Raw genomic sequence first — 18,282 nt, 5'->3', positions numbered from 1 at the left:
GTGATGGCCACGCAGCAATACAATGAGTCGTGTGACCTCAAAATATGGCTTTCCTACCCCGCATCAGCTCTCGGCTTTGGTGCGGAACAATGTAAAAGAAACAGTGTGACTGGCGTTTGATCGTTCGTTCACTACATGGCGTCCATGCACCCGAACCTTCGGTCCAATCTATAGGGCATTAGATTACCCCAGATCTGGGTTATACGCGTGGAGAGCCGCGTGATGCGACTTGCCAAGAAGGACTCGAGGCTGAACAATAGAAAGTCAAGCGAACAACCCTATTATTTCCGGCCGAGAGGGTATCTCAGTATATCAAGATATCAAGCCAATTGAGCATTCCTGCGACATGAGCCAGTCAGGCGGAGCATTCCACTGACGTCGGGAGGGTCGGAGAGGCCGTAGGGCGTTCCAGCAGCGGGAGTCCCCCAAGTGCCCCAAGCGCCCCCAAAAAGTTGGCAGGCTCAGCCCAGCTCTCCCCGCTTCTCGCATTTCACTCTTGCCCACCTCCACCTCGATCGCGTAGGGGAATGTATCGAGATATGTGAGATTCCCCTGACCTCATCTTCTGTCCTGGGAATTTTCTTCTTGTGTTTTCCCTATCTTTTTATTTCCCTATTCTTCCGCATCTCGGGTCCTCCACAGTCCTCGACCTCGAACCTTATCGCTCTTATCCACCACTCGGTACTGACGACATCGCTGTCTACGCCGGGCGGCTCTCGTGAGGGGAAGGAGTCGCACATCTCCATATTTTTACAATGGCATCCTTACTGAAGCCATTATGCAGCCTCCTATTACTAGGATTCCTAGTTGGATCTCACGCGCGGGTTCTCGTCCAAGACGCAACGCTGCATAACGCCGTCTATGGCTCCCGGGATGCAGACCAAGACCCGGCCGCGGCCTCGGCCCAGGTCCAGAACCAGAACCACGAGCAATTGGTGCTCCTGACAGACGACTCCAAACAGACGCTGCGCGACCTCATAACCGCCCTCGATGTAATGCAGGACAGCTGGTTCGTTCTTTGGGAGGGCACCTGGCCGAGCGGCAACGATTGGACTAGGGCTGTGCACGGCACGCATGTGTCTGCCACCATCGCTGCTTTGACCACGTCTACAGACGACAAGCAACTCGGTAATCTGCTGGCGAATGTTACAGGGGTCGATATTGGCGCGAAGGATCCCATTACGACGAACTCGGTGGCGCTCGAGAACCTCGTTAGTCGCTTCTTCGGGCAAGTCACAACCTTCTATTTCGGTGAGAATGCATTTGCGCTGCGAAACCAGGCGTACGATGACATGTTGTGGGTTACGCTCGGGTGGTTGGAGAATATCAAGTTCCAGGTGCTGCATTCGGATTTGCATTATGGGGGTTCTCAAGGTTCGGAGAGGACTGGTGGACGGCCATGGCATGGGACGCAGTTCCAAGCGTCGGCTGCGCATCGGGTACGGATCTTTTATGAGCTTGCTTCGGAGGGGTGGGACAGGACGCTTTGTGGAGGTGGCATGATCTGGAACCCGCATCTGGGCGCTTATAAGAATGCTATCACGAATGAGCTGTTCATTTCCGCGAGCATTGGGATGTACCTCTACTTCCCCGGTGACAAGATCGATGCGCCTTTTGTGGAGGACACCGATGAGGGGGGCACCAGCGAGGGCACCAGTAACCGTGAATTAGGCGACGGCCTGCCCCATGATCCGTACTATCTCGAGATAGCGCAAGAGGCATACAGCTGGCTCAAGAACTCGAACATGACGGGTATCTTCAATCTGTATGGCGACGGATTCCACATCCGCGGCTACCAAGGGCCCGACCACCCAGGTACAAAGAAATGCGACGTTCTCAACACAATGGTATACACATACAACCAGGGCGTCGTGCTCAGCGGTCTGCGGGGTCTCTGGCTAGCCACCGGTGAAGGCTCATACCTCTCAGACGGACACACCCTTATCCAGAACGTCCAGCGCGCAACGGGCTGGCCCAACATCTACGACCAGAAATGGAGCGGGCTCGGCCGCGCGGGTATTATCGAAGACTCATGCGACGCCAACGGCGACTGCTCGCAAGACGGTCAAACCTTCAAGGGCATCTTCTGGCACCACTTCGCCGAGTTCTGCCGACCCTTCCGGCCGCAGGAGGAGCGCTTCCTCCGCACCCAGCCATACTTCAAGGACGAAGCCTTCCAGCATACCTTCCAATGGCACCAGGATCTGTGCAGCACGTACCGGCCCTGGATCGAGCGCAATGCCGAGGCAGCACTCGTCACGAGAAACGAAGAAGGCAAATTTGGCACATGGTGGGGGAAGCGGTACCGCGTTATCGATGACCAGAGCGAGACGAGCACCTCGCACAATAGCCCTCTTCCCAACGGCGCAACAGACTACCGTAACCACCCTGACTCGGCACCTCCATATTTCGAGACGAACTCCACTGCCCCGGCGGCAGAGGCCAAGAGAGATACAGAGGACGCTGAAGACGCTGAACCAGAAGGGAAAGACCCAGAATATAACGACCGCGGCCGAGGACGAACCGTCGAGACGCAGTCGGGTGGAGTCGCCGTGCTGAGAGCGTTATGGCAATGGAAGACTGCACCATCCTTGTCCGGCCATCTTCAGAGTGCAGCTGTATGATGAGCTTGGAAGTTGGCAAGTTCTGGGAATTGGAAGATTGGGTTCGTCGTGCATAGACTCTGGGCAGTGGCAACGGCATTGAGTATGCAAAGTACTGCGTCTGCACCCTAGCTCGGCAATACCTACCGAGACCCGACTAAATACATAAAAACATCCATACAGTAATTCTTAACACAGTGCTCTATACGAGACTTTCATTAATACTACCTCCAGTCGTATATACCACCACCTATCTCATGACCTATTACCCACCCCAGTCCGAAAATATAATAAAACGCTCATAAGTCACAACATCATCTTCACAAGCCAAAGGTGATCATAACATCTTACCCCAGCCCATAACACTCATCGATTCCCGCATCCGAGAAACCTGATTAGCCAACACTAAAAGCCAGCGAAGCCACGCAGGTAAATACCGTTTTCACCGCCCAGGGTGTCGAAAGCGCTGGGCGGTCCGCGGGTAAGTCAAGTTATTGGATGGTTTTGGGTAGTATAGGTGGGAGGCTTGAGCTAAGCGGTTGGCCCGGGCTAGGTAGTTAGAGAGGGAGGTTACCGAGATGGAATGGGAATGGAATGGGATGGGGTTGCTACAATTCTGGACTCCGTACTACGAAGGAAGATGTAGATGTAGATGTGGTGGTGCTTTGAGTGCTTAGTAGGTAATTTCGCTGCGACTGGGAGTGAGGTGTATGTACATCTCCACTCCGCAAGGTGTTTGTTTTCTGTGATTGATATGACTTTGGAAGGGGTTGTATATGATAAACTCGTGGTACACGGTACTAGCAATGTATTCCGTTTTTTGTAGACTAGCAAGGGTCCCTATGTTGCTAGGTATCCAAGATATATATTCGGTGATCGAGCGACGAGCATGCACCTAAATCTCCATACCAATTACCGAAGAGGCGGGAAAGGGGTCTCCACGAGTTTCCATGACGCTGGAAATTAGATGGAGCCTTTATGCTCCAAGTCTCCAATGGCTACCGAGTGCTCTTGAATCCCGATCTTGGGCTTGACCGACTTTGTACATGGATACCAGGTACTCTTTCCGGAATCCGGACCCCCCTCAGGAAAGCGGTGGCATTATATGAAACAGGGAAATGAGGTCATCATTCCTGCTGCTCCGCTTCTTACCATGCTAGCTTCTCCCCAGAGACAGTGGGGTAAACTAAGCGCCCATGAAGATTCAATTTGCTCCGGAGATTACCATAGGTCTGGGGAGTGTGCTCCTGGCTCTCAAGAACATTATCTTAGGATCCAGGCCAGGGCTCCAAGGAGTCTGAAAAATCCCAAGAGCAAGCAAGGCCGTGCGGAAAATATTGAGGCCATGGAACCAATTGTCACGAAGGCTTACTGGTTAGGACTAGGCTGCGGCATGACCGCGGGTACCCATGGGTATGTAAACATGATAAATTTGCCAAGACCCGTGACCTGCCCAACAATGTATAAATCATGCAGTTTCAGGGGTATTTTTGAAGTATTTATCTTATACTAAGTTACAATAAGCTGATTTCCGGGGAAATAGATTCAGAAGTGACTTCTTGTTAAACTTGATTTACTAATGTGACGGTTAGCAAGCGGTCGAAAAGGGCTACTAATCCCGTCTTGGCATCAGGTGAGCGTGTTCCCACGACCACGGGCTTTCCCTCTACGCAGGCCGCGGGTTTCATGTCTCTTGACGCTAGTTTCGCATGGGACTTTTCACCTTTTATTGCATAATAATTTATCTTCCCAATAATTCTCGCGGCGGTCGCTGCAGACAGATGCCTTTTTGGCACCCCCCTCGACCATCATGTTTTCCCCAGTTATAAGTCCCATCCTGCCGACCGTGTCCTTCCCTGCTTCCAACCTTCCTCCCATGAGCATCTCTCATGTCGCTTCGCACGCCATTTCTCTTCTGATGATGATACAACCTTCAAGTTTGATGAGGACACGATTTGGAGAGAAATTGATGGAATTTTCTCCAACTCTATTTGGCAGAGCATGGGTTATCCAGGAAGTTGCAGCAGCAGCAGAAGTGACTGTGTTCCGTGGGAAATATAGTATGCCAGGGCCAATCTTTTGGGCCGCCGAATTACATTAGCTTCTAAACAAGCAGTGCCATCTGATGCAAATGTTTGGGGTTCCAACATCTTTGCTGTGAGGGACGCTCGAGAAAGGTTTAGAAAACAGGATTCCTCAGATTTTGTTCAGGTGTTGGCCACTCTTACATATTCAAAGACTAAACCGCATGATCATGTCTATGCTGCCTTGGGACTTGCTAGACTACCTCCAAACCATCATTTGCTTCAAAACTAGTACAAGCAAACCATAGAACTCTTTATTAGTGTTGCCTCTTTCATTATCAATGACCGGAATGATCTAGTTAGTGTATCTTCCGCATAGAATAATCTTACTTAGCTTGCTCTATAACGGTAAAAGCAAGCAAGAGATATACACAAATCAAACGACCTAGCCTAGCCCATACAAAAATATACAATGTGGGAACAATCCTGACAGAAGAAAATCATATAGTCATCAAGAGGTCATCAAAAAGTCATAGAGTCATCAGAATCACACGAAAGGCAGAAACAATCAAAGGGAGAGAAAGAGGGATTCTGCGTTCCATCAATGGTTGGTTAAGAAAAACTCGGGATGAATTTCTTCGTTGTCGCAATTTAGGATTCGAACGCGGGAATAATCTTGGGAGAAAATTATCCGCCATAGTTTGGGCACTGAATCTTTGGACGTCAGTCATGAAAACTCCACTAGAGAAAATAAAGGTCCTTACAAAGTTTGCGAGGGATTGAGCGCCTACAATCCAATATCAGCCAATCGGTGAGTAGGCCTTGTTGGATGGACTGGTGATAAGTTCCCTGTGGTTCGAATCTTTTGCAATGTTCCAAAAGCCGGTCGCCGTCACGTAGAAGTTCGAATCCCCAGCCAGGGGTGGTCATGTGGAAATCAATGCGGCCCTGACCGACGCATGACCTTTCAGAAACAATACCTACACCTGGGCCGACTTCTTCAGCAAAACATCTGTAGAATTCATCCTGATAGGCCGCCTCAACAGGACGTGGCTTCCCAGAAGGGCCATATCGCTGGCCCCGTTCCGCCATGCAAAGCATCGTCCTCGAGAACCTCTGCAACACTTTCAAAGCTAAGGCCTCAATATTGGGATAGCTAGTGACCGGGAAAGGTTTCATCATAGACAGGCCATATGTATATTCAACAAAGCTGCATTTTATAAGCCTCGAAGTGGTTCAAAGGATGTGACTAGGAGACAGCAACTTACCGGGCATGCAGGAAAGAGGGCAGAACACAGACCATATAACCTTCTTCAGGCTCGTCGACATGAATGAAGCCCAGTCTGAAACACTTTTCCAACGCATCATCATTCTTATTGAATTCGAGGCTCCCATGGGTCAAGATGCGCAGCAGCACACCGACAATTAGGGGGTCAATACCTTGCAGTCTCGCTTTTGATGGAAGGCTCCTTCCCGCGACATCATAATTAAGGAACTTGAACAACTCGCGATTGTTTTCTAACGCGTCGCCAACATGCTGGTATGTTATGTGCGAAACGCCAGACCGCTTGAGATGATCTCGGTAAAACTATTAGACATAACATTAGCACGGTAATTATACCGGAATTCGAGAACATTGCAAAAATACCAACGCCACATATCGGAGCATCGCTCCCGCAACTCCAGGATGTCCATTTGTCTGTTCGAAAATGTAGCTCACGACATCTTCATCGATTGTGTGATCGGTGTGGTCAGCCCATTTTTTTACAGCATCTTTAAATTCCTCTTGTTTGTAGAATAAACAGAGATCATGCCCAACGTGATCGTGAGGGGCTATCAATGAGATTCTTTGCTCCCTTTTCAGAATTGGTGGGGTGGTTGTTTTCGGATAATCAGGAGAGCCGGTACTTGGGCTGCCATACGATGTAAATAGGCAAAACCGCGGGCCTTTGGTGGCGGCGAGGCGCTCTTTGATTACTGAATACCAAAAAAAGGAATCAGAATAAGTTACCTGCGCTTCGTCTAAGATGAAAATGAGGTCGTCATTCGCCTCATTCAAAAATTCTGCTCTCTGAATCTTGTGCCCTAGTTGGTGACACTGTCGAACCAGAAAACCAACAGTGTCCATATTGTTTTCCGCCCAGTCTTTCCAGTCAGCAATAAAGACAATTTTTGGCCGTCGCTGTGTCAAATAATGTCGAGAATAATGCCGGAAAAGAAGCTTTGCCATTGTGCTCTTACCCGATGCCGGCGTTCCGCGAACATGGATCATGGCATGCTCATCAATTAGACGGGCGAGCGTCTCAATAGACCTCGTTCGCGGGGATATGGTATTGGAGAGCCCCGTATCTGCAAGTTGTATAGCAGAAACAGACGAAGAGGAACTGGTCGGTTTTGGTTCAAGTGTGGAAAGCTTATGGGCCAAATCAAACGAGTGATCTAAAAGAAGAGAACAGATGAGCACGTGTACTTTGTATAATGTATGAAACATAATGTACCTGGGACATCTTCATGCTCTACCAAGGGATGGTCGCACGTTGAGCACAGCTCGCTCAAGTCAATGGATGCGGATGAGTGTAAATGGACGCCTGCTTTGCAAGAGCAGTGAAAACGCCCTTCTTGAATCGTCACGCGGCATGGACCGAACATTGTAATCACATTCCTTTGATCATCTTCCTTCGCTATTTTTGACGCGCCTAAAAGCCACCCTAGCCAGGTAGCCATTATGTATGAGTTTCCGGGTAGAAAAGGGCCATATGATCGCAGAATAAGTGATATGGTAATAACGAGGCAGGAACGTTCCTAGTGGAAGTCCATTGCGGAAGGAGTGGCATGTGAGAGTGACGCCACATTAGTACCTTTTTGGTATGCAATGGATGGTTGATTGGTTGGTGGCCTATCGGCTAAACTAACTATATAACTACCGGGCAGAAAGTGAGGGCGGTAAGGCACGTGACCCGCTGGTCATGTTACTGCTTGGGAATACTGCCCTCCGGTACCGCCTGCCGCTAGGGTCGACTTTGCTTAGTCATTACTTAGTAAGCTAGATTTAACGTTTTTCCCGGGTCCACCGTAGTTCCCGGGTCCGCCGTAGAACCTCAAAATTTATAACGCGTCTACCACCCCTGAAATTCAACAACCCACCATGCCACGAAAACCGCGTAAAACGAAGCAGGAATTGATAGAGCAAGAGGTCAGGATCGAATGCGTGATACGCGATTTAAATACTGGAAAAATTCTTAATATTAAGCAAGCTATACGCGCCTACAACCTACCCCCTTAAACCCTACGTGATCAGTTAAAGGGACACCGTTCTCGAGCAGAACTCCGCAACCACAACCACAGGCTATCTGAACGCCAGGGGAAGGCATTAATAGGATGGATAGGATCTTTGGATATACATGGCGCCCCCCCTAGGTCCTTCCAGGTACGGGAGATGGCTTAAATCATACTGGATGCTGAATCCTCAACTCCATCCCGACCAATTGGAAAGAATTGGGTTACTGAGTTTACTAAACGGCGACTGGAGGTTAAAACAAAAATTTGCTAGAAGAATTAATCGCCAGAGAGCACTCTGCGAAGTTCCTAAGGTTATTGGTTAATAGTTTAATGAGGTACAAAAGGTTAAAGATGAGTGGGGGATCCAGGATGAAGATATCTATAACTTTGATGAAACTAGGTTTGCTATGGGTCTTATTGCAACAATAAAGGTGGTTTCTAGAGCAGAAATGCCTGGCAAACCATGGCTTATACAGCCAGGAAATCGGGAATGGGTTACCACTATTGAATGTGTTAATTCAAGAGGGTGGTCAGTACCCTTGTCAGATAAGGTCAGGGTCGTCCTGCTAAGTGTCGAGTCGGACCTTAGGTATTTGATATCAAGAAGAAGAGCAAAGTAGAAGATGCAATAGTAACTTGGTTCGTACTGGCGATCTGACTATGTTACTGTAAACTGAAGATAAGGCACGAGAGGCAGAAAGTAAATACAGGTGGGTAGTGAGCGTCCTTATATACCATCCCTCATCGTCCTTTCCCGTTCGTCCTCGCGGGGGCCCGCGGGGGACGACCGTTCCGCGTGCTCGTCGTCCTGTCCTGAGGACGACCGGCACGGTCTCGCAGCGTCCTCATCGTCCTTTCCGGGGGACGATGGGCGCGCTCGGGTCGGAATAACATTCCTCCTAGCGTTGTCGTGTCACTGGCAAGGCGCCTGATTGATTGGCTGCCGTCCAGCCATTCTAACAGGCTCCAGGAACGGGCGTGGGTATTTGGGATGGTGAATGTGGCACTATGATCAAACTACTTGTGCAAAATAAAGAGGGGTGGGCAACTAGGGTGCACGTGACTTATCACTGCGCGCCCTGAATAGCCCTGAGTGCTCACTGAGCAAGCCCCTGAGCACCCTCGTAAAAGCGGCAGCATCCGGAAGGGGAAAGTCACGGTCGCTCTAGAAAATCAAGTTCGTATAGGGACATATATACATATGTATATATATCGCCCGTTTCGAGCAATGCATGTCTTACAGTTTGCTCACCACGCATCACCTCAGAAATGCTCTGTTGGTCAAATTCTCGCAAGTTGCAACGGCCCCAAGTAAGCTGAGATGACTTGCAGAGTGCAGATATCGGGTTGCGACGTTTACAGGAGTGGAAGGAGGGTGGTGCACCGCTAGCATCCGCTGCATCTCCCATCGCGTCGGTCCCATTTCCAATCTGACTAGAGTTGACATCAGCAACAGATATTGTCAGACGTCTGCTACTTGCGTTACTCAACCAACATCGCAGAAAATACACCTCCTTGTTCTCTAGTGTCTGGCGACTGGCGAGCGAAGAATAAGGGCTCGTGGAATTGAAGCCTTTCCTTCAACGCTCGGGATAAGAATGGGACTGCATCACGAATCCACGATGGCTGTAGCTTAGTGTACATAGCGCGTACCAAGAGTAAGCCGGCGTTCTCATTCCGAAGCCGGAGAAATTTAAACTCAGCGGTTAAACCCAGTCGTGTTATTCAAGGTTCTAATCCGTTGAACTCTCGAGAGTTTCTTGAGGAAGCAATGAGAGCCCGTAATTGGTGGTGTCAGATGCCGTCGGCCCATAATATTTCAAGGTTGACCTCGGGGAGTCGGAAACGCATTGCTAAGCTAAGCTGAAGTTTATCGACCTGCTCTGTTCGGACTTAGTGGCTGGCCCAGTGATCCTTAGTCGACGGAGTAGAGGCGGTAGGCTAGCAGACTAGCACAAGCTAGAAAGAAAAGTCCCGCGCTAGAATCACGATGTGATTTCTTTTCGATGGCATGATGGTGATTGGTTGTCGCTTCGCGCGTCTTCGGTTTTTCCTCGTCCCTCACGGGGTTTGAGGTGCTTAGTGGATTACCGACAGAGGGGCATTGCGGGATGGACAGCAGTGGGTGTAGTCTTTGCTTTTTTGCACTCTCTTCAGTATTCAATCTTCAGTCTTCCCGATCTTTGAGGGAATAGATCTTTTGATGCGAGAGCTGAGGATCATTGGGGTGCTCGAAATGATAATACGCGATGTGAGGAATACGCCGTTTCCTGTATACAGTCGAAACGAGGCACCTGAGACTGACACCCAAGGGCAAAGGTACCCCGTAGATACGAACCTGTCCAGGTTACATCGTGCCGCATCCATTTGGACCGGAAACTCAAGATATAACAAGGCCGGGGTCCATCGGCCAAGCTGAACGCTGTATCTGTATCTGTAGATTGAATTGATAAAGATAAGAACCCAGCGCGTTGGGCGCGAAAGCCACATGCATCGCGAGTGGGGTTATCAAGATGCGATTGAAGACAGGGTTCTGCGACCTCCAGCTGCTTGCTTATCTGTCAGATTCACCAAGAGTGCTTAGATGTTGCGAATGCTGATGGTTGCCTGCTTCTCGCCGATGTACGTGTACATAACCTTTTGAGGTTATACTTAAGCTTGAGTTTATTTGCTGAGTAGATTTGACCCTTTGAGTACCCTCGATATTGCTGCAAACTGACAGCTAATGTTACTGGAAGTCGCCGGCGAGCTCCGTTAACGACTGATTGGGTGATCAGCCTTATGAGCACGGCTGCATCATGGTCAATAATACTGATCCGGATGCAAACGAGATCTCATCTCTTGTAGACACATCAACTCTCTATTCCGCTGCTCTTGACCCTGAAATGAGTCCCGCAACTGGATATCTCCGGACGAAAACAAAGGTAGTCGACTCCGAATTGGGAGATCTTAGTAGCCAATAGTGGCCGGTTGCAGATCGACGCACCGTTCTTTATCAGCCAGGCAGGGATGCTGCAGGCGAGCTTCATTTGCGGAGTGGGGATGCTTTTAATGGGTTTCGCTGCTTCAGCAAAAGCGAATAGAAGTGTCGCAGATAAACAGCAGCCTATTGAGACAGAAGCTGCCCTGGATTGTTGCCTCAAACATGGATCATGGAAGTATGGAAGCAACCAGGAATTGAGGAATGCAGAAGCCCGGTGGAGAAGACCCGCGAGTCACGCGGCGGCGGAACTCATGGGACGTTCCCGAGTGGAAGTTCCTTACCGTAATGTTGTATATCTTACCCGTCCTACACCGCACTCTGATACAGAATCCGTTCTGTATGGTATTAGTGTACTTTACCACTCCATCATGCGGAATTCGCGTCTGCTGCTTCAGGCCGTGGTCAAGATAGCAATGGAAGGAAAGCAAAAGAAAGACATCAGACTACAAGCTTCTTGAAGGTAGCCCAGTCTTGGAGAGCGCTTTATCCACATCCGGTGAGCGAGGTTGCTCTTAAATCAAACGGCCCTGACTATCCCATCTGTCACAAGCTGCCGTCGCCTATATTAATGCGGGGGCGACACTGTCGGCCGCAAGTGGTTCGAACTATTCGCCTTGCCGTTGTTTGATTGTTGTCCTCGTCGTCAGCTCCAAGCCCCAGTCCGGGAGGCTGATACCTAACGGTTTCCGCAGAGGGAGGGGTCAAACTTCCCGTGATGGGAACTCGAGATGCGTTGTCGGTCAAGCCATGCCAGCGATACAGAAACGTGGCCTGCGAGAGTCTGAGCGCCTGAGAGGTCGTTAATGCTCAAAAGCATTCTGTTGCCCACCCACTGTCAGTTGGTGGGAGAACAACCGGGGAAACGTTCCGCGAGTCTTCACCTGATGGGGCTCATGTACGTTGACACTGCGCCTGCGGCCAGCGGCAGGTGCAGAGGAAACCACAATTCCTGGTCCTAGCGGTGGAGCGATGATCAGCTGCTTTTCTTTGTCGCCAACTTGCAGCCCTGTCGGAAAATGACGTATCTCGAGGTTTGCCCCAGACAAAGTGTCTGAAACAAATTCTGTTTCTGTCTTTGCCGATGCCGAGTCGATGGGTCAGGCTGAGCAAATGGCGGTGCACTGGAAAGTTGACGGGCCACTGTCAGCTTCGGTAGTAGTGGTACAGTGTAATTGTAGCATTGTACACTATAAATTGTAGTCCTAAATATGAGGGGTCGCTACTCGCTAGCGAAACGGTGTCCAAAGGCCAATGAGGAGCCTTATGCATGATGTGCTCTACCGTTGAATCCTTCATCCGATGAGGAACAGTTGACATTTGGTAGTAGTAATAATAAATACCGATCAGCCAACGACGCCGATGGAAGGGATGAAGGTATGAACGGGGAGCTGCCAGGCCCACACCAAGCGCAAGGGACACTCCGAGCTGAGTCCGAGTCGAGAGAGGAACTCAGAGGAAAATTCTGTTCCTTCCCAAGCCCCTTGCAACTTCCAGTTGCCATATTGGTCTTTGGTACCCGCTATTCTGGGTCGGGCAATTTGCGAGCCACTAACTGGAAGACGCCTCCTGCACTAGGGACTTGCGACCTGCCAATTTTTGAACTTCAGCCAAGCAAATTAAAGCATTTGTGCATACTGACGCCCATCTCCATTAATCTTAAAACTGATTGTATCCAAGTGGTGGCTACAGATCTACGTCTCAGGACATGGGTTGGGGAGACTCTATCCAGCCGAGCATCATTTCCAGATTCACAGATCAATGAAATTTGAGCTTCAAAGTTGAGTGACGCCGCTGCGGGAAGCGATCGCTTCCCTACGAAACGTTTGCTTGCTAGCGGGTGGCCTGAAGGGACAAGGCAAGACCGAGGGACCTTTCTGTTCCACTCCCATCGTCTGCCGTGTAAGAAATTCAGACCAACAGGAGCCCGTTCAAATGTCGTCTGGCAACTACTGTAGCCAACGGGTGGGAAGTTGGGAACTGGGAAGCCCTTTCGACACGAGCTGAGAAAACCAGCACGGAGTTGTAACCTGTAATTGGAGTGTGTACCACCCGTGTGGTGCAATGATCGCACACTGGCACTGAATATGGGGTCTCGACACTGAGCCTCTGATATTCTCGTGATATTTTTGCGCGATTGAGCGTCGAATAACAGTTCTCAAGAATCCCGTGCGACAGTCCGTTGAATCGCTGATCGACATTGCGTGACCTCATCATTCCTTGAGCATGAGACCTTTATTTCAGCCACCCCGTAACCGAGACGGAATGGCTTCTTCTTCCCCATATTCTCAACGATCACCTCGGCACGATCTCATTGGCAAGGCGAACTAAAAGGAATGTCATATTACTGAGTCCTTCGCTGTTTCGGAGGCAGCCGCGGAGGCGACTGACTATAGGTATCCATCCATATGGCATCAGAACAGTCCACACAGAGGACTCCGTAAGCAGGGCGCAGAGTCAGACTGTGGCAACAAAGCGGTCGCAAGAGGCAAGCTCATGATTCTCCTTGGTCGTTTGGGTTCGATCTTCATCATATTGCGTAGTTACAGCTCTAGCGGTCGATGATGAGGATCACCGTGTATCCCGCGACTGGGCGTTCTCGTTGGCCAGTGCCGCCCCCTCCCAGCTGGGACTGTGGGAGTTGGTGAACCAAGGGGCTTTCAATCCTGGAACGCGCGAAAAGAACCGTGGATGGCCGCCGGAACTCCGGCCAACAAACGCCTCCAACCTCCGCCCGCGGACCAAACCTAAAGACAGACACAGTCCCTGCCGCAAGGCGCGCGCAGACGGGAGGCGATTATAGTGAGGATACAGGAATAGCCGTGACTTGCGCGTTTGAGACAGCTCATGTGGTGTCGGGCTCTTTGGCATGGCGGACATGGTACCTTTTGGGGTCCGTTCAGTGGCGGCCACGAGTCTCTGCTGGGGACCACTCTGTTGGCGCTAGCACGGTTTAGCCTAGCGGTATCGGGGTTACGATACGGTACTTCAGTACTTCTGTATGAAAAGTCTCAGTGATCAGAGGCAAGATTACCGTACGCAGCAGCAGACAACGACAATCCAATATTCCTACTTCCACCGCTCCTCCGACTCCTGCTTTCACGGTTACAAGGATCTTCATTTTATTGCTGCAAAGCCCAAACAACTCTTGTTTCTCTGTCATCCTAGTCGGATACATTTTCCTCCTCCACATCTCTCTTTTCGTGGTGGCTCTGACCCTGACGGTTCTTTTGACTTGCGCATCCGCCCGCCGTTTTCAACCACTTCCAGTTCTTCACACCACCATACTACCCTGCCCTATAGTCCTCGCTCAGATCGAGGCCGAGAAGGGAAATCACCGTCTGGATAGCAGAGACCCTGAGCTCCAACTAGCTGCAATCAGAAGACGCTGCTCTCGAGCCTAGCATTGCCAGCAGAATTGCTTTGTCTCTATCAGTCGCTCAGTCCCAACCTTCGCTAAAAGCCAGGTCCAAGTGGTCCACCCCTCCAATTCACTTCTTTCAAGCTTTCCTCCCCTTCCCCTGGATCGCTCAACCGCTCTCTCTCCCTCTCTCTCTTCTCTCCGGTCTTCTTTCCTCTTTTCTCTTTTCACCTTTACTTCTCTTCCATATTTTACTCGCTTCTTTCGCCGGTCTATTCCATACTCCTCGCTTTCCCTCGACCCGGCTCCTTATTACTCCATCTCTCCGAGAACCTTCCTCAGGGACAACCGTTTCGAGCGCCCTCGACAGCTACCTCCAGCGACACGCAGATTCTGCATCTGAGGGATCGCTAGAGGTAGTTCTCCAACCTGCGGTCGTTTTATTTACTATTTCCGCCCGCAAATCGAACTTCCACTCTATAAGGTTCCTGTCGACCACAGATCCTCGAACCCTATCAATCTCGACCACAGTTGCTCGCCTCCGCTTTCCATAATATGGCATCGACGTCAGAGGTACATGGCTCTTCCCCGGTCCCGACTCTGCCGCAACCGAGTGAAACCAATCGTGCCCATATGTCATCGCTCTCGTCTTCCTCTTCTATATCCGACGCGGAGACTGATCGCAAAAGTCGTCACGAACGCCCTCGTATGGCCAGTCGGAAACCGAGCGCCTCAATATTAGTGCCCCGTGATCATCCAGAGATTGAAATAGAAGAAGAAGAATTTCCTCCCGACGACGCGCGAGCCATGAGTCCTCGCCGAAATTCAGCAGACTTGGAGCGACTGGGCAAGGAGGCCAGACAGACCCTTCAGGAGTAAGTGTTGGGCCACAAACCCCTCCTTTGATCTTCTTCCCTAACATATTTGCTTTTTTTACAGGCAAGCAAAGGCCCTCCAGTCGTCGCTTCAGGCTCTTGCCGAAAGAATCGACGCCGTCAAAACCGATCACGACAAGCTCGAGAACGAGAACAGATTTTTGCAAGACTATATCGGAGGTCTAACACGGAATATGAAAAGTGAAATGTCAAGATCCGCCAGTACTTCCACCAAAGTCAAGAAACCACACAAATAAAGGCGAGCGCGACGTTGCCGCCCAGACTCCGGCCCAGCGTAGCCGAGACTTCTTCGCATCGACACAGCGAAAGAACGAACCATTTTCACATATACCATTCTCGCATATTCTACTGGTGTTTGGCGGGTGTTTTTTCTACGCTCACTGAACATCTTTCCATCGAACATCGAACAGCTACAACTGGAAGAACATATCCAGCACTACTCGTGGTATTCGTGGTAGTCGAACGTCAAGTGCATTGCTCTACTTGCAACATATGATACTTGTTCCAAGCATTGGTGGGATGATTTGCCTTGATGTTCGATCACTAGCGGCGCTCACACGACACTACCTTTTAATTCATTCGCCTTATGCTCCCGTATTACTCTACCGATCGACACCCTGTCGAGAAAGTGACATCATTGCCTGTTGTGTGTTGGCCACTGAGGTCTGATCACCGGGCCTTGGCGCCGATGCGTGAAGACGACGGCCAATCTTTGACCGGGTTCGCGGCAATGTGACACCTTCGCTCAGGTAATTCGGGTTTCAACTGTTCATATTGACCTATCCTTCTCCACCGAACCTCGCATTTCTCCGATTTTGTTTTCCTCTCACCCTCCACGGGCGGCATGGTGTATTATTTGTGGCATAGCACGCTCGGCGTTAGGACAGTTGTGTTTTTACTGGGGAAATTCTGTTTTTAGACGGGGCAGCCGTTTTTCTACTCGGGGTTTGCATTTGATTCAGTCTCACGGTCTCGAGTCTGCTGTTTCGATCAGCACAGCAGCGGCACGGCAATTTTCCACAACAGTCAAGCAAAAAGGGCGGGATAGCATTTTCACGGAGCAAATCCCCTTTTTTGTTCTATTTTCTTCTTCTACTTCTTTTCGACACCCGCCTGCCACAACCAACCATTTGTACATTGGAAATCGTCCTGGTCTGACGATTCATTCGGGTTGACATTGCCATTGACACTGACATCGCATCGACATCAGTCAACAATCATCATCCATCCATTTGGGCTCTGAAGACATTTGCTTTCTCATACCCCAAATCAGCGGTTACATTATTTAGCAAAGTGAATAAAAAAATAAACAAACTTATCATCCAGCCCTCCCTATTCATTAACAGTACCCAATAACACAATCTAAACAAAGTGCTCATCATGAACATGAACAAGGACTAGAAAACCCCCTCCCATCAAAAAGCACAAAAAGCAAAAGAAAAAACATCAAGCAATACCAAATAAAGCTAGCCAGGATTCCTCACTTGCTGATTCCACAGTAGTTACGGAGTAAGACATCGGCACACTTCCACTGCAGAGCGCCACATTCTGCTCCTCCAAGCCAACCGCCAGCCACCTACTCAAATCTGCACCTTGTGCTCCGTAGCCTGCCCGCTTCCAGTTAGACGTGCGCGATATGTACTCCATATGTACTCTGTAACTTTTCTCCGGTACCTGAGTCTCGAGGGGGTATCCATGTCTCTAAGTTATTTCTAGGCCTGTCTTAGTTGGACTTTGGTTAGATTAAAAAAGCTTATAGATAGGTCGGTAGTATGCTCTATGGGGATAGGATTGGGTTTGGATTGTTGTTCACTGTCTGTTCACGGTTGGAACTTGGAACAAATATGCCACTGATGAAGACTTGCAGATGAGTACTGGGGATATGGGATGGGGTACGGGGTACGGGGTACAGAAGGCCGACCGGCTTGCCATTAACTTGTGTTCATAGGTAAGATAGACAGTAAGTAGGCAATCAACACTGCTCACCTCCCAATGTTTGCCTACCCACCTTTCCTAACGTGCTACTACAGTACGTACAGAGGAAAATCTTACCAGTCAACTACGTAAGTGAACCGGGGTATGCGATGCCCATACTCTGTACCCCGGGGGTAGATCAGTTGGAATCCAACCTGAGATTCAACCCCAGCCTCCCCCGGTAAATTCATGGGCTGGTAGCCGTTACCTAGGCACCCTTCTCACCCTCCCCATCGGCATCTCGCATCGCCGAGCAGCACGAAGCACGGGCTTTACTAGCAAAAGAGAATGCGCGCATCGCTCATCGCGCATACCCCAGCTGTAGGATTCGAAGATCAGTGGGGCGTATTTTGCGCCGCTGCGTGCCGGAAAGTCGTAGTGGGAGAACTAAAGTAAGTAGGAAGGGAGGGAACTGAAGAAAGGGGGGTGGGCGAGCTTTGTTTGCTGCAAGCCGCATACGTCATCGCTCGTGGGTGGTGTTGGTGGGCTAAATGGCGGTATCACGATCATGATTGCGCCCCGGGCTGGCTGAATGAATGAAATTATGGATGAAAGGTTTCAGGGTTGGTTGGGTGGGATGACGCTTGTGAGAGGTTGTCTGAAATTTTGGGGACCGGAGGCTCGAGTAGTTAGGGGTATATGTACCTGGAATTTACGGCCTTACCTATATTTTCGATATTGACAATAGGGGCTACCCTCTGATCGACCAGAATCCGTAGCAATGTCTTGTGCAGTCCACTGGCATACGTAACTATGACTCTACAACGCAGAATGAATTTCAACTTTCTTTGAGACCACTGTCTGGAGATCTAAACTCGAGCTAAGGCGACAACAAACGCCCATACGTGGCACAAAAGAGGTAAGACCAAGACAAATTTCATAACATAGTCAAGGCTTGGGATAGGGAAATAATTCCGACTGGGGTGGTGTGGTAAGGGAAAGGTATTCTTTGAGTACTCGAGGCAATAGGCAAAATGTAAATTAAAAGAGACCAACGAATATATGAATCGACGTGCCACGGATAGGAACAACCAGGTCAATGGCAATGTGCTGTCGTCGAATAAAGCTCGGTGGCAATAGAAGAGCCAACAGCAAAGAAAGCACCGCGACCTGCCACTGATCCCAAAAGCTTTATGTCAAAAGACACGCATGCTAAGGGGTGTGC

At 49.9% G+C, this 18,282-nt stretch overlaps 3 protein-coding genes across 3 annotated transcripts; 2 read left to right on the top strand and 1 right to left on the bottom strand.

Moving 5' to 3' along the window:
* The first annotated feature begins 459 nt into the window (after positions 1–459).
* On the top strand, positions 460–2,916 carry BDV14DRAFT_178667 (putative glycosyl hydrolase). Its single transcript, XM_073769626.1, has one exon. It carries the CDS (start codon positions 756–758, stop codon positions 2,622–2,624), a length of 1,869 nt encoding a protein of 622 aa, XP_073625241.1. The 5' UTR covers positions 460–755; the 3' UTR covers positions 2,625–2,916.
* Positions 2,917–5,228: 2,312 nt separating this feature from the next.
* On the bottom strand, positions 5,229–6,857 carry BDV14DRAFT_191671 (uncharacterized protein; the record flags this gene model as incomplete). The annotated part of the gene is made up of 4 exons (XM_073771521.1): positions 5,229–5,341; positions 5,392–5,837; positions 5,896–6,215; positions 6,276–6,857. The coding sequence occupies 4 exons, from the start codon at positions 6,855–6,857 to the stop codon at positions 5,229–5,231; spliced, it is 1,461 nt and encodes a 486-aa protein (XP_073625240.1).
* An 8,023-nt stretch (positions 6,858–14,880) lies between these two features.
* On the top strand, positions 14,881–15,379 carry BDV14DRAFT_202933 (short coiled-coil protein; the record flags this gene model as incomplete). Its single annotated transcript, XM_073774162.1, has 2 exons — positions 14,881–15,122; positions 15,187–15,379. The coding sequence occupies 2 exons, from the start codon at positions 14,881–14,883 to the stop codon at positions 15,377–15,379; spliced, it is 435 nt and encodes a 144-aa protein (XP_073625239.1).
* Positions 15,380–18,282: the final 2,903 nt, after the last annotated feature.

Source organism: Aspergillus stella-maris (assembly GCF_047715825.1).
Source record: "Aspergillus stella-maris strain CBS 113639 unplaced genomic scaffold BDV14scaffold_53, whole genome shotgun sequence".
In the NCBI taxonomy this organism is placed as follows: domain Eukaryota; kingdom Fungi; phylum Ascomycota; class Eurotiomycetes; order Eurotiales; family Aspergillaceae; genus Aspergillus; species Aspergillus stella-maris.
The sequence above is the reverse complement of the archived record's forward strand: the minus strand, read 5'-3'. Positions and strand labels throughout refer to the sequence as shown.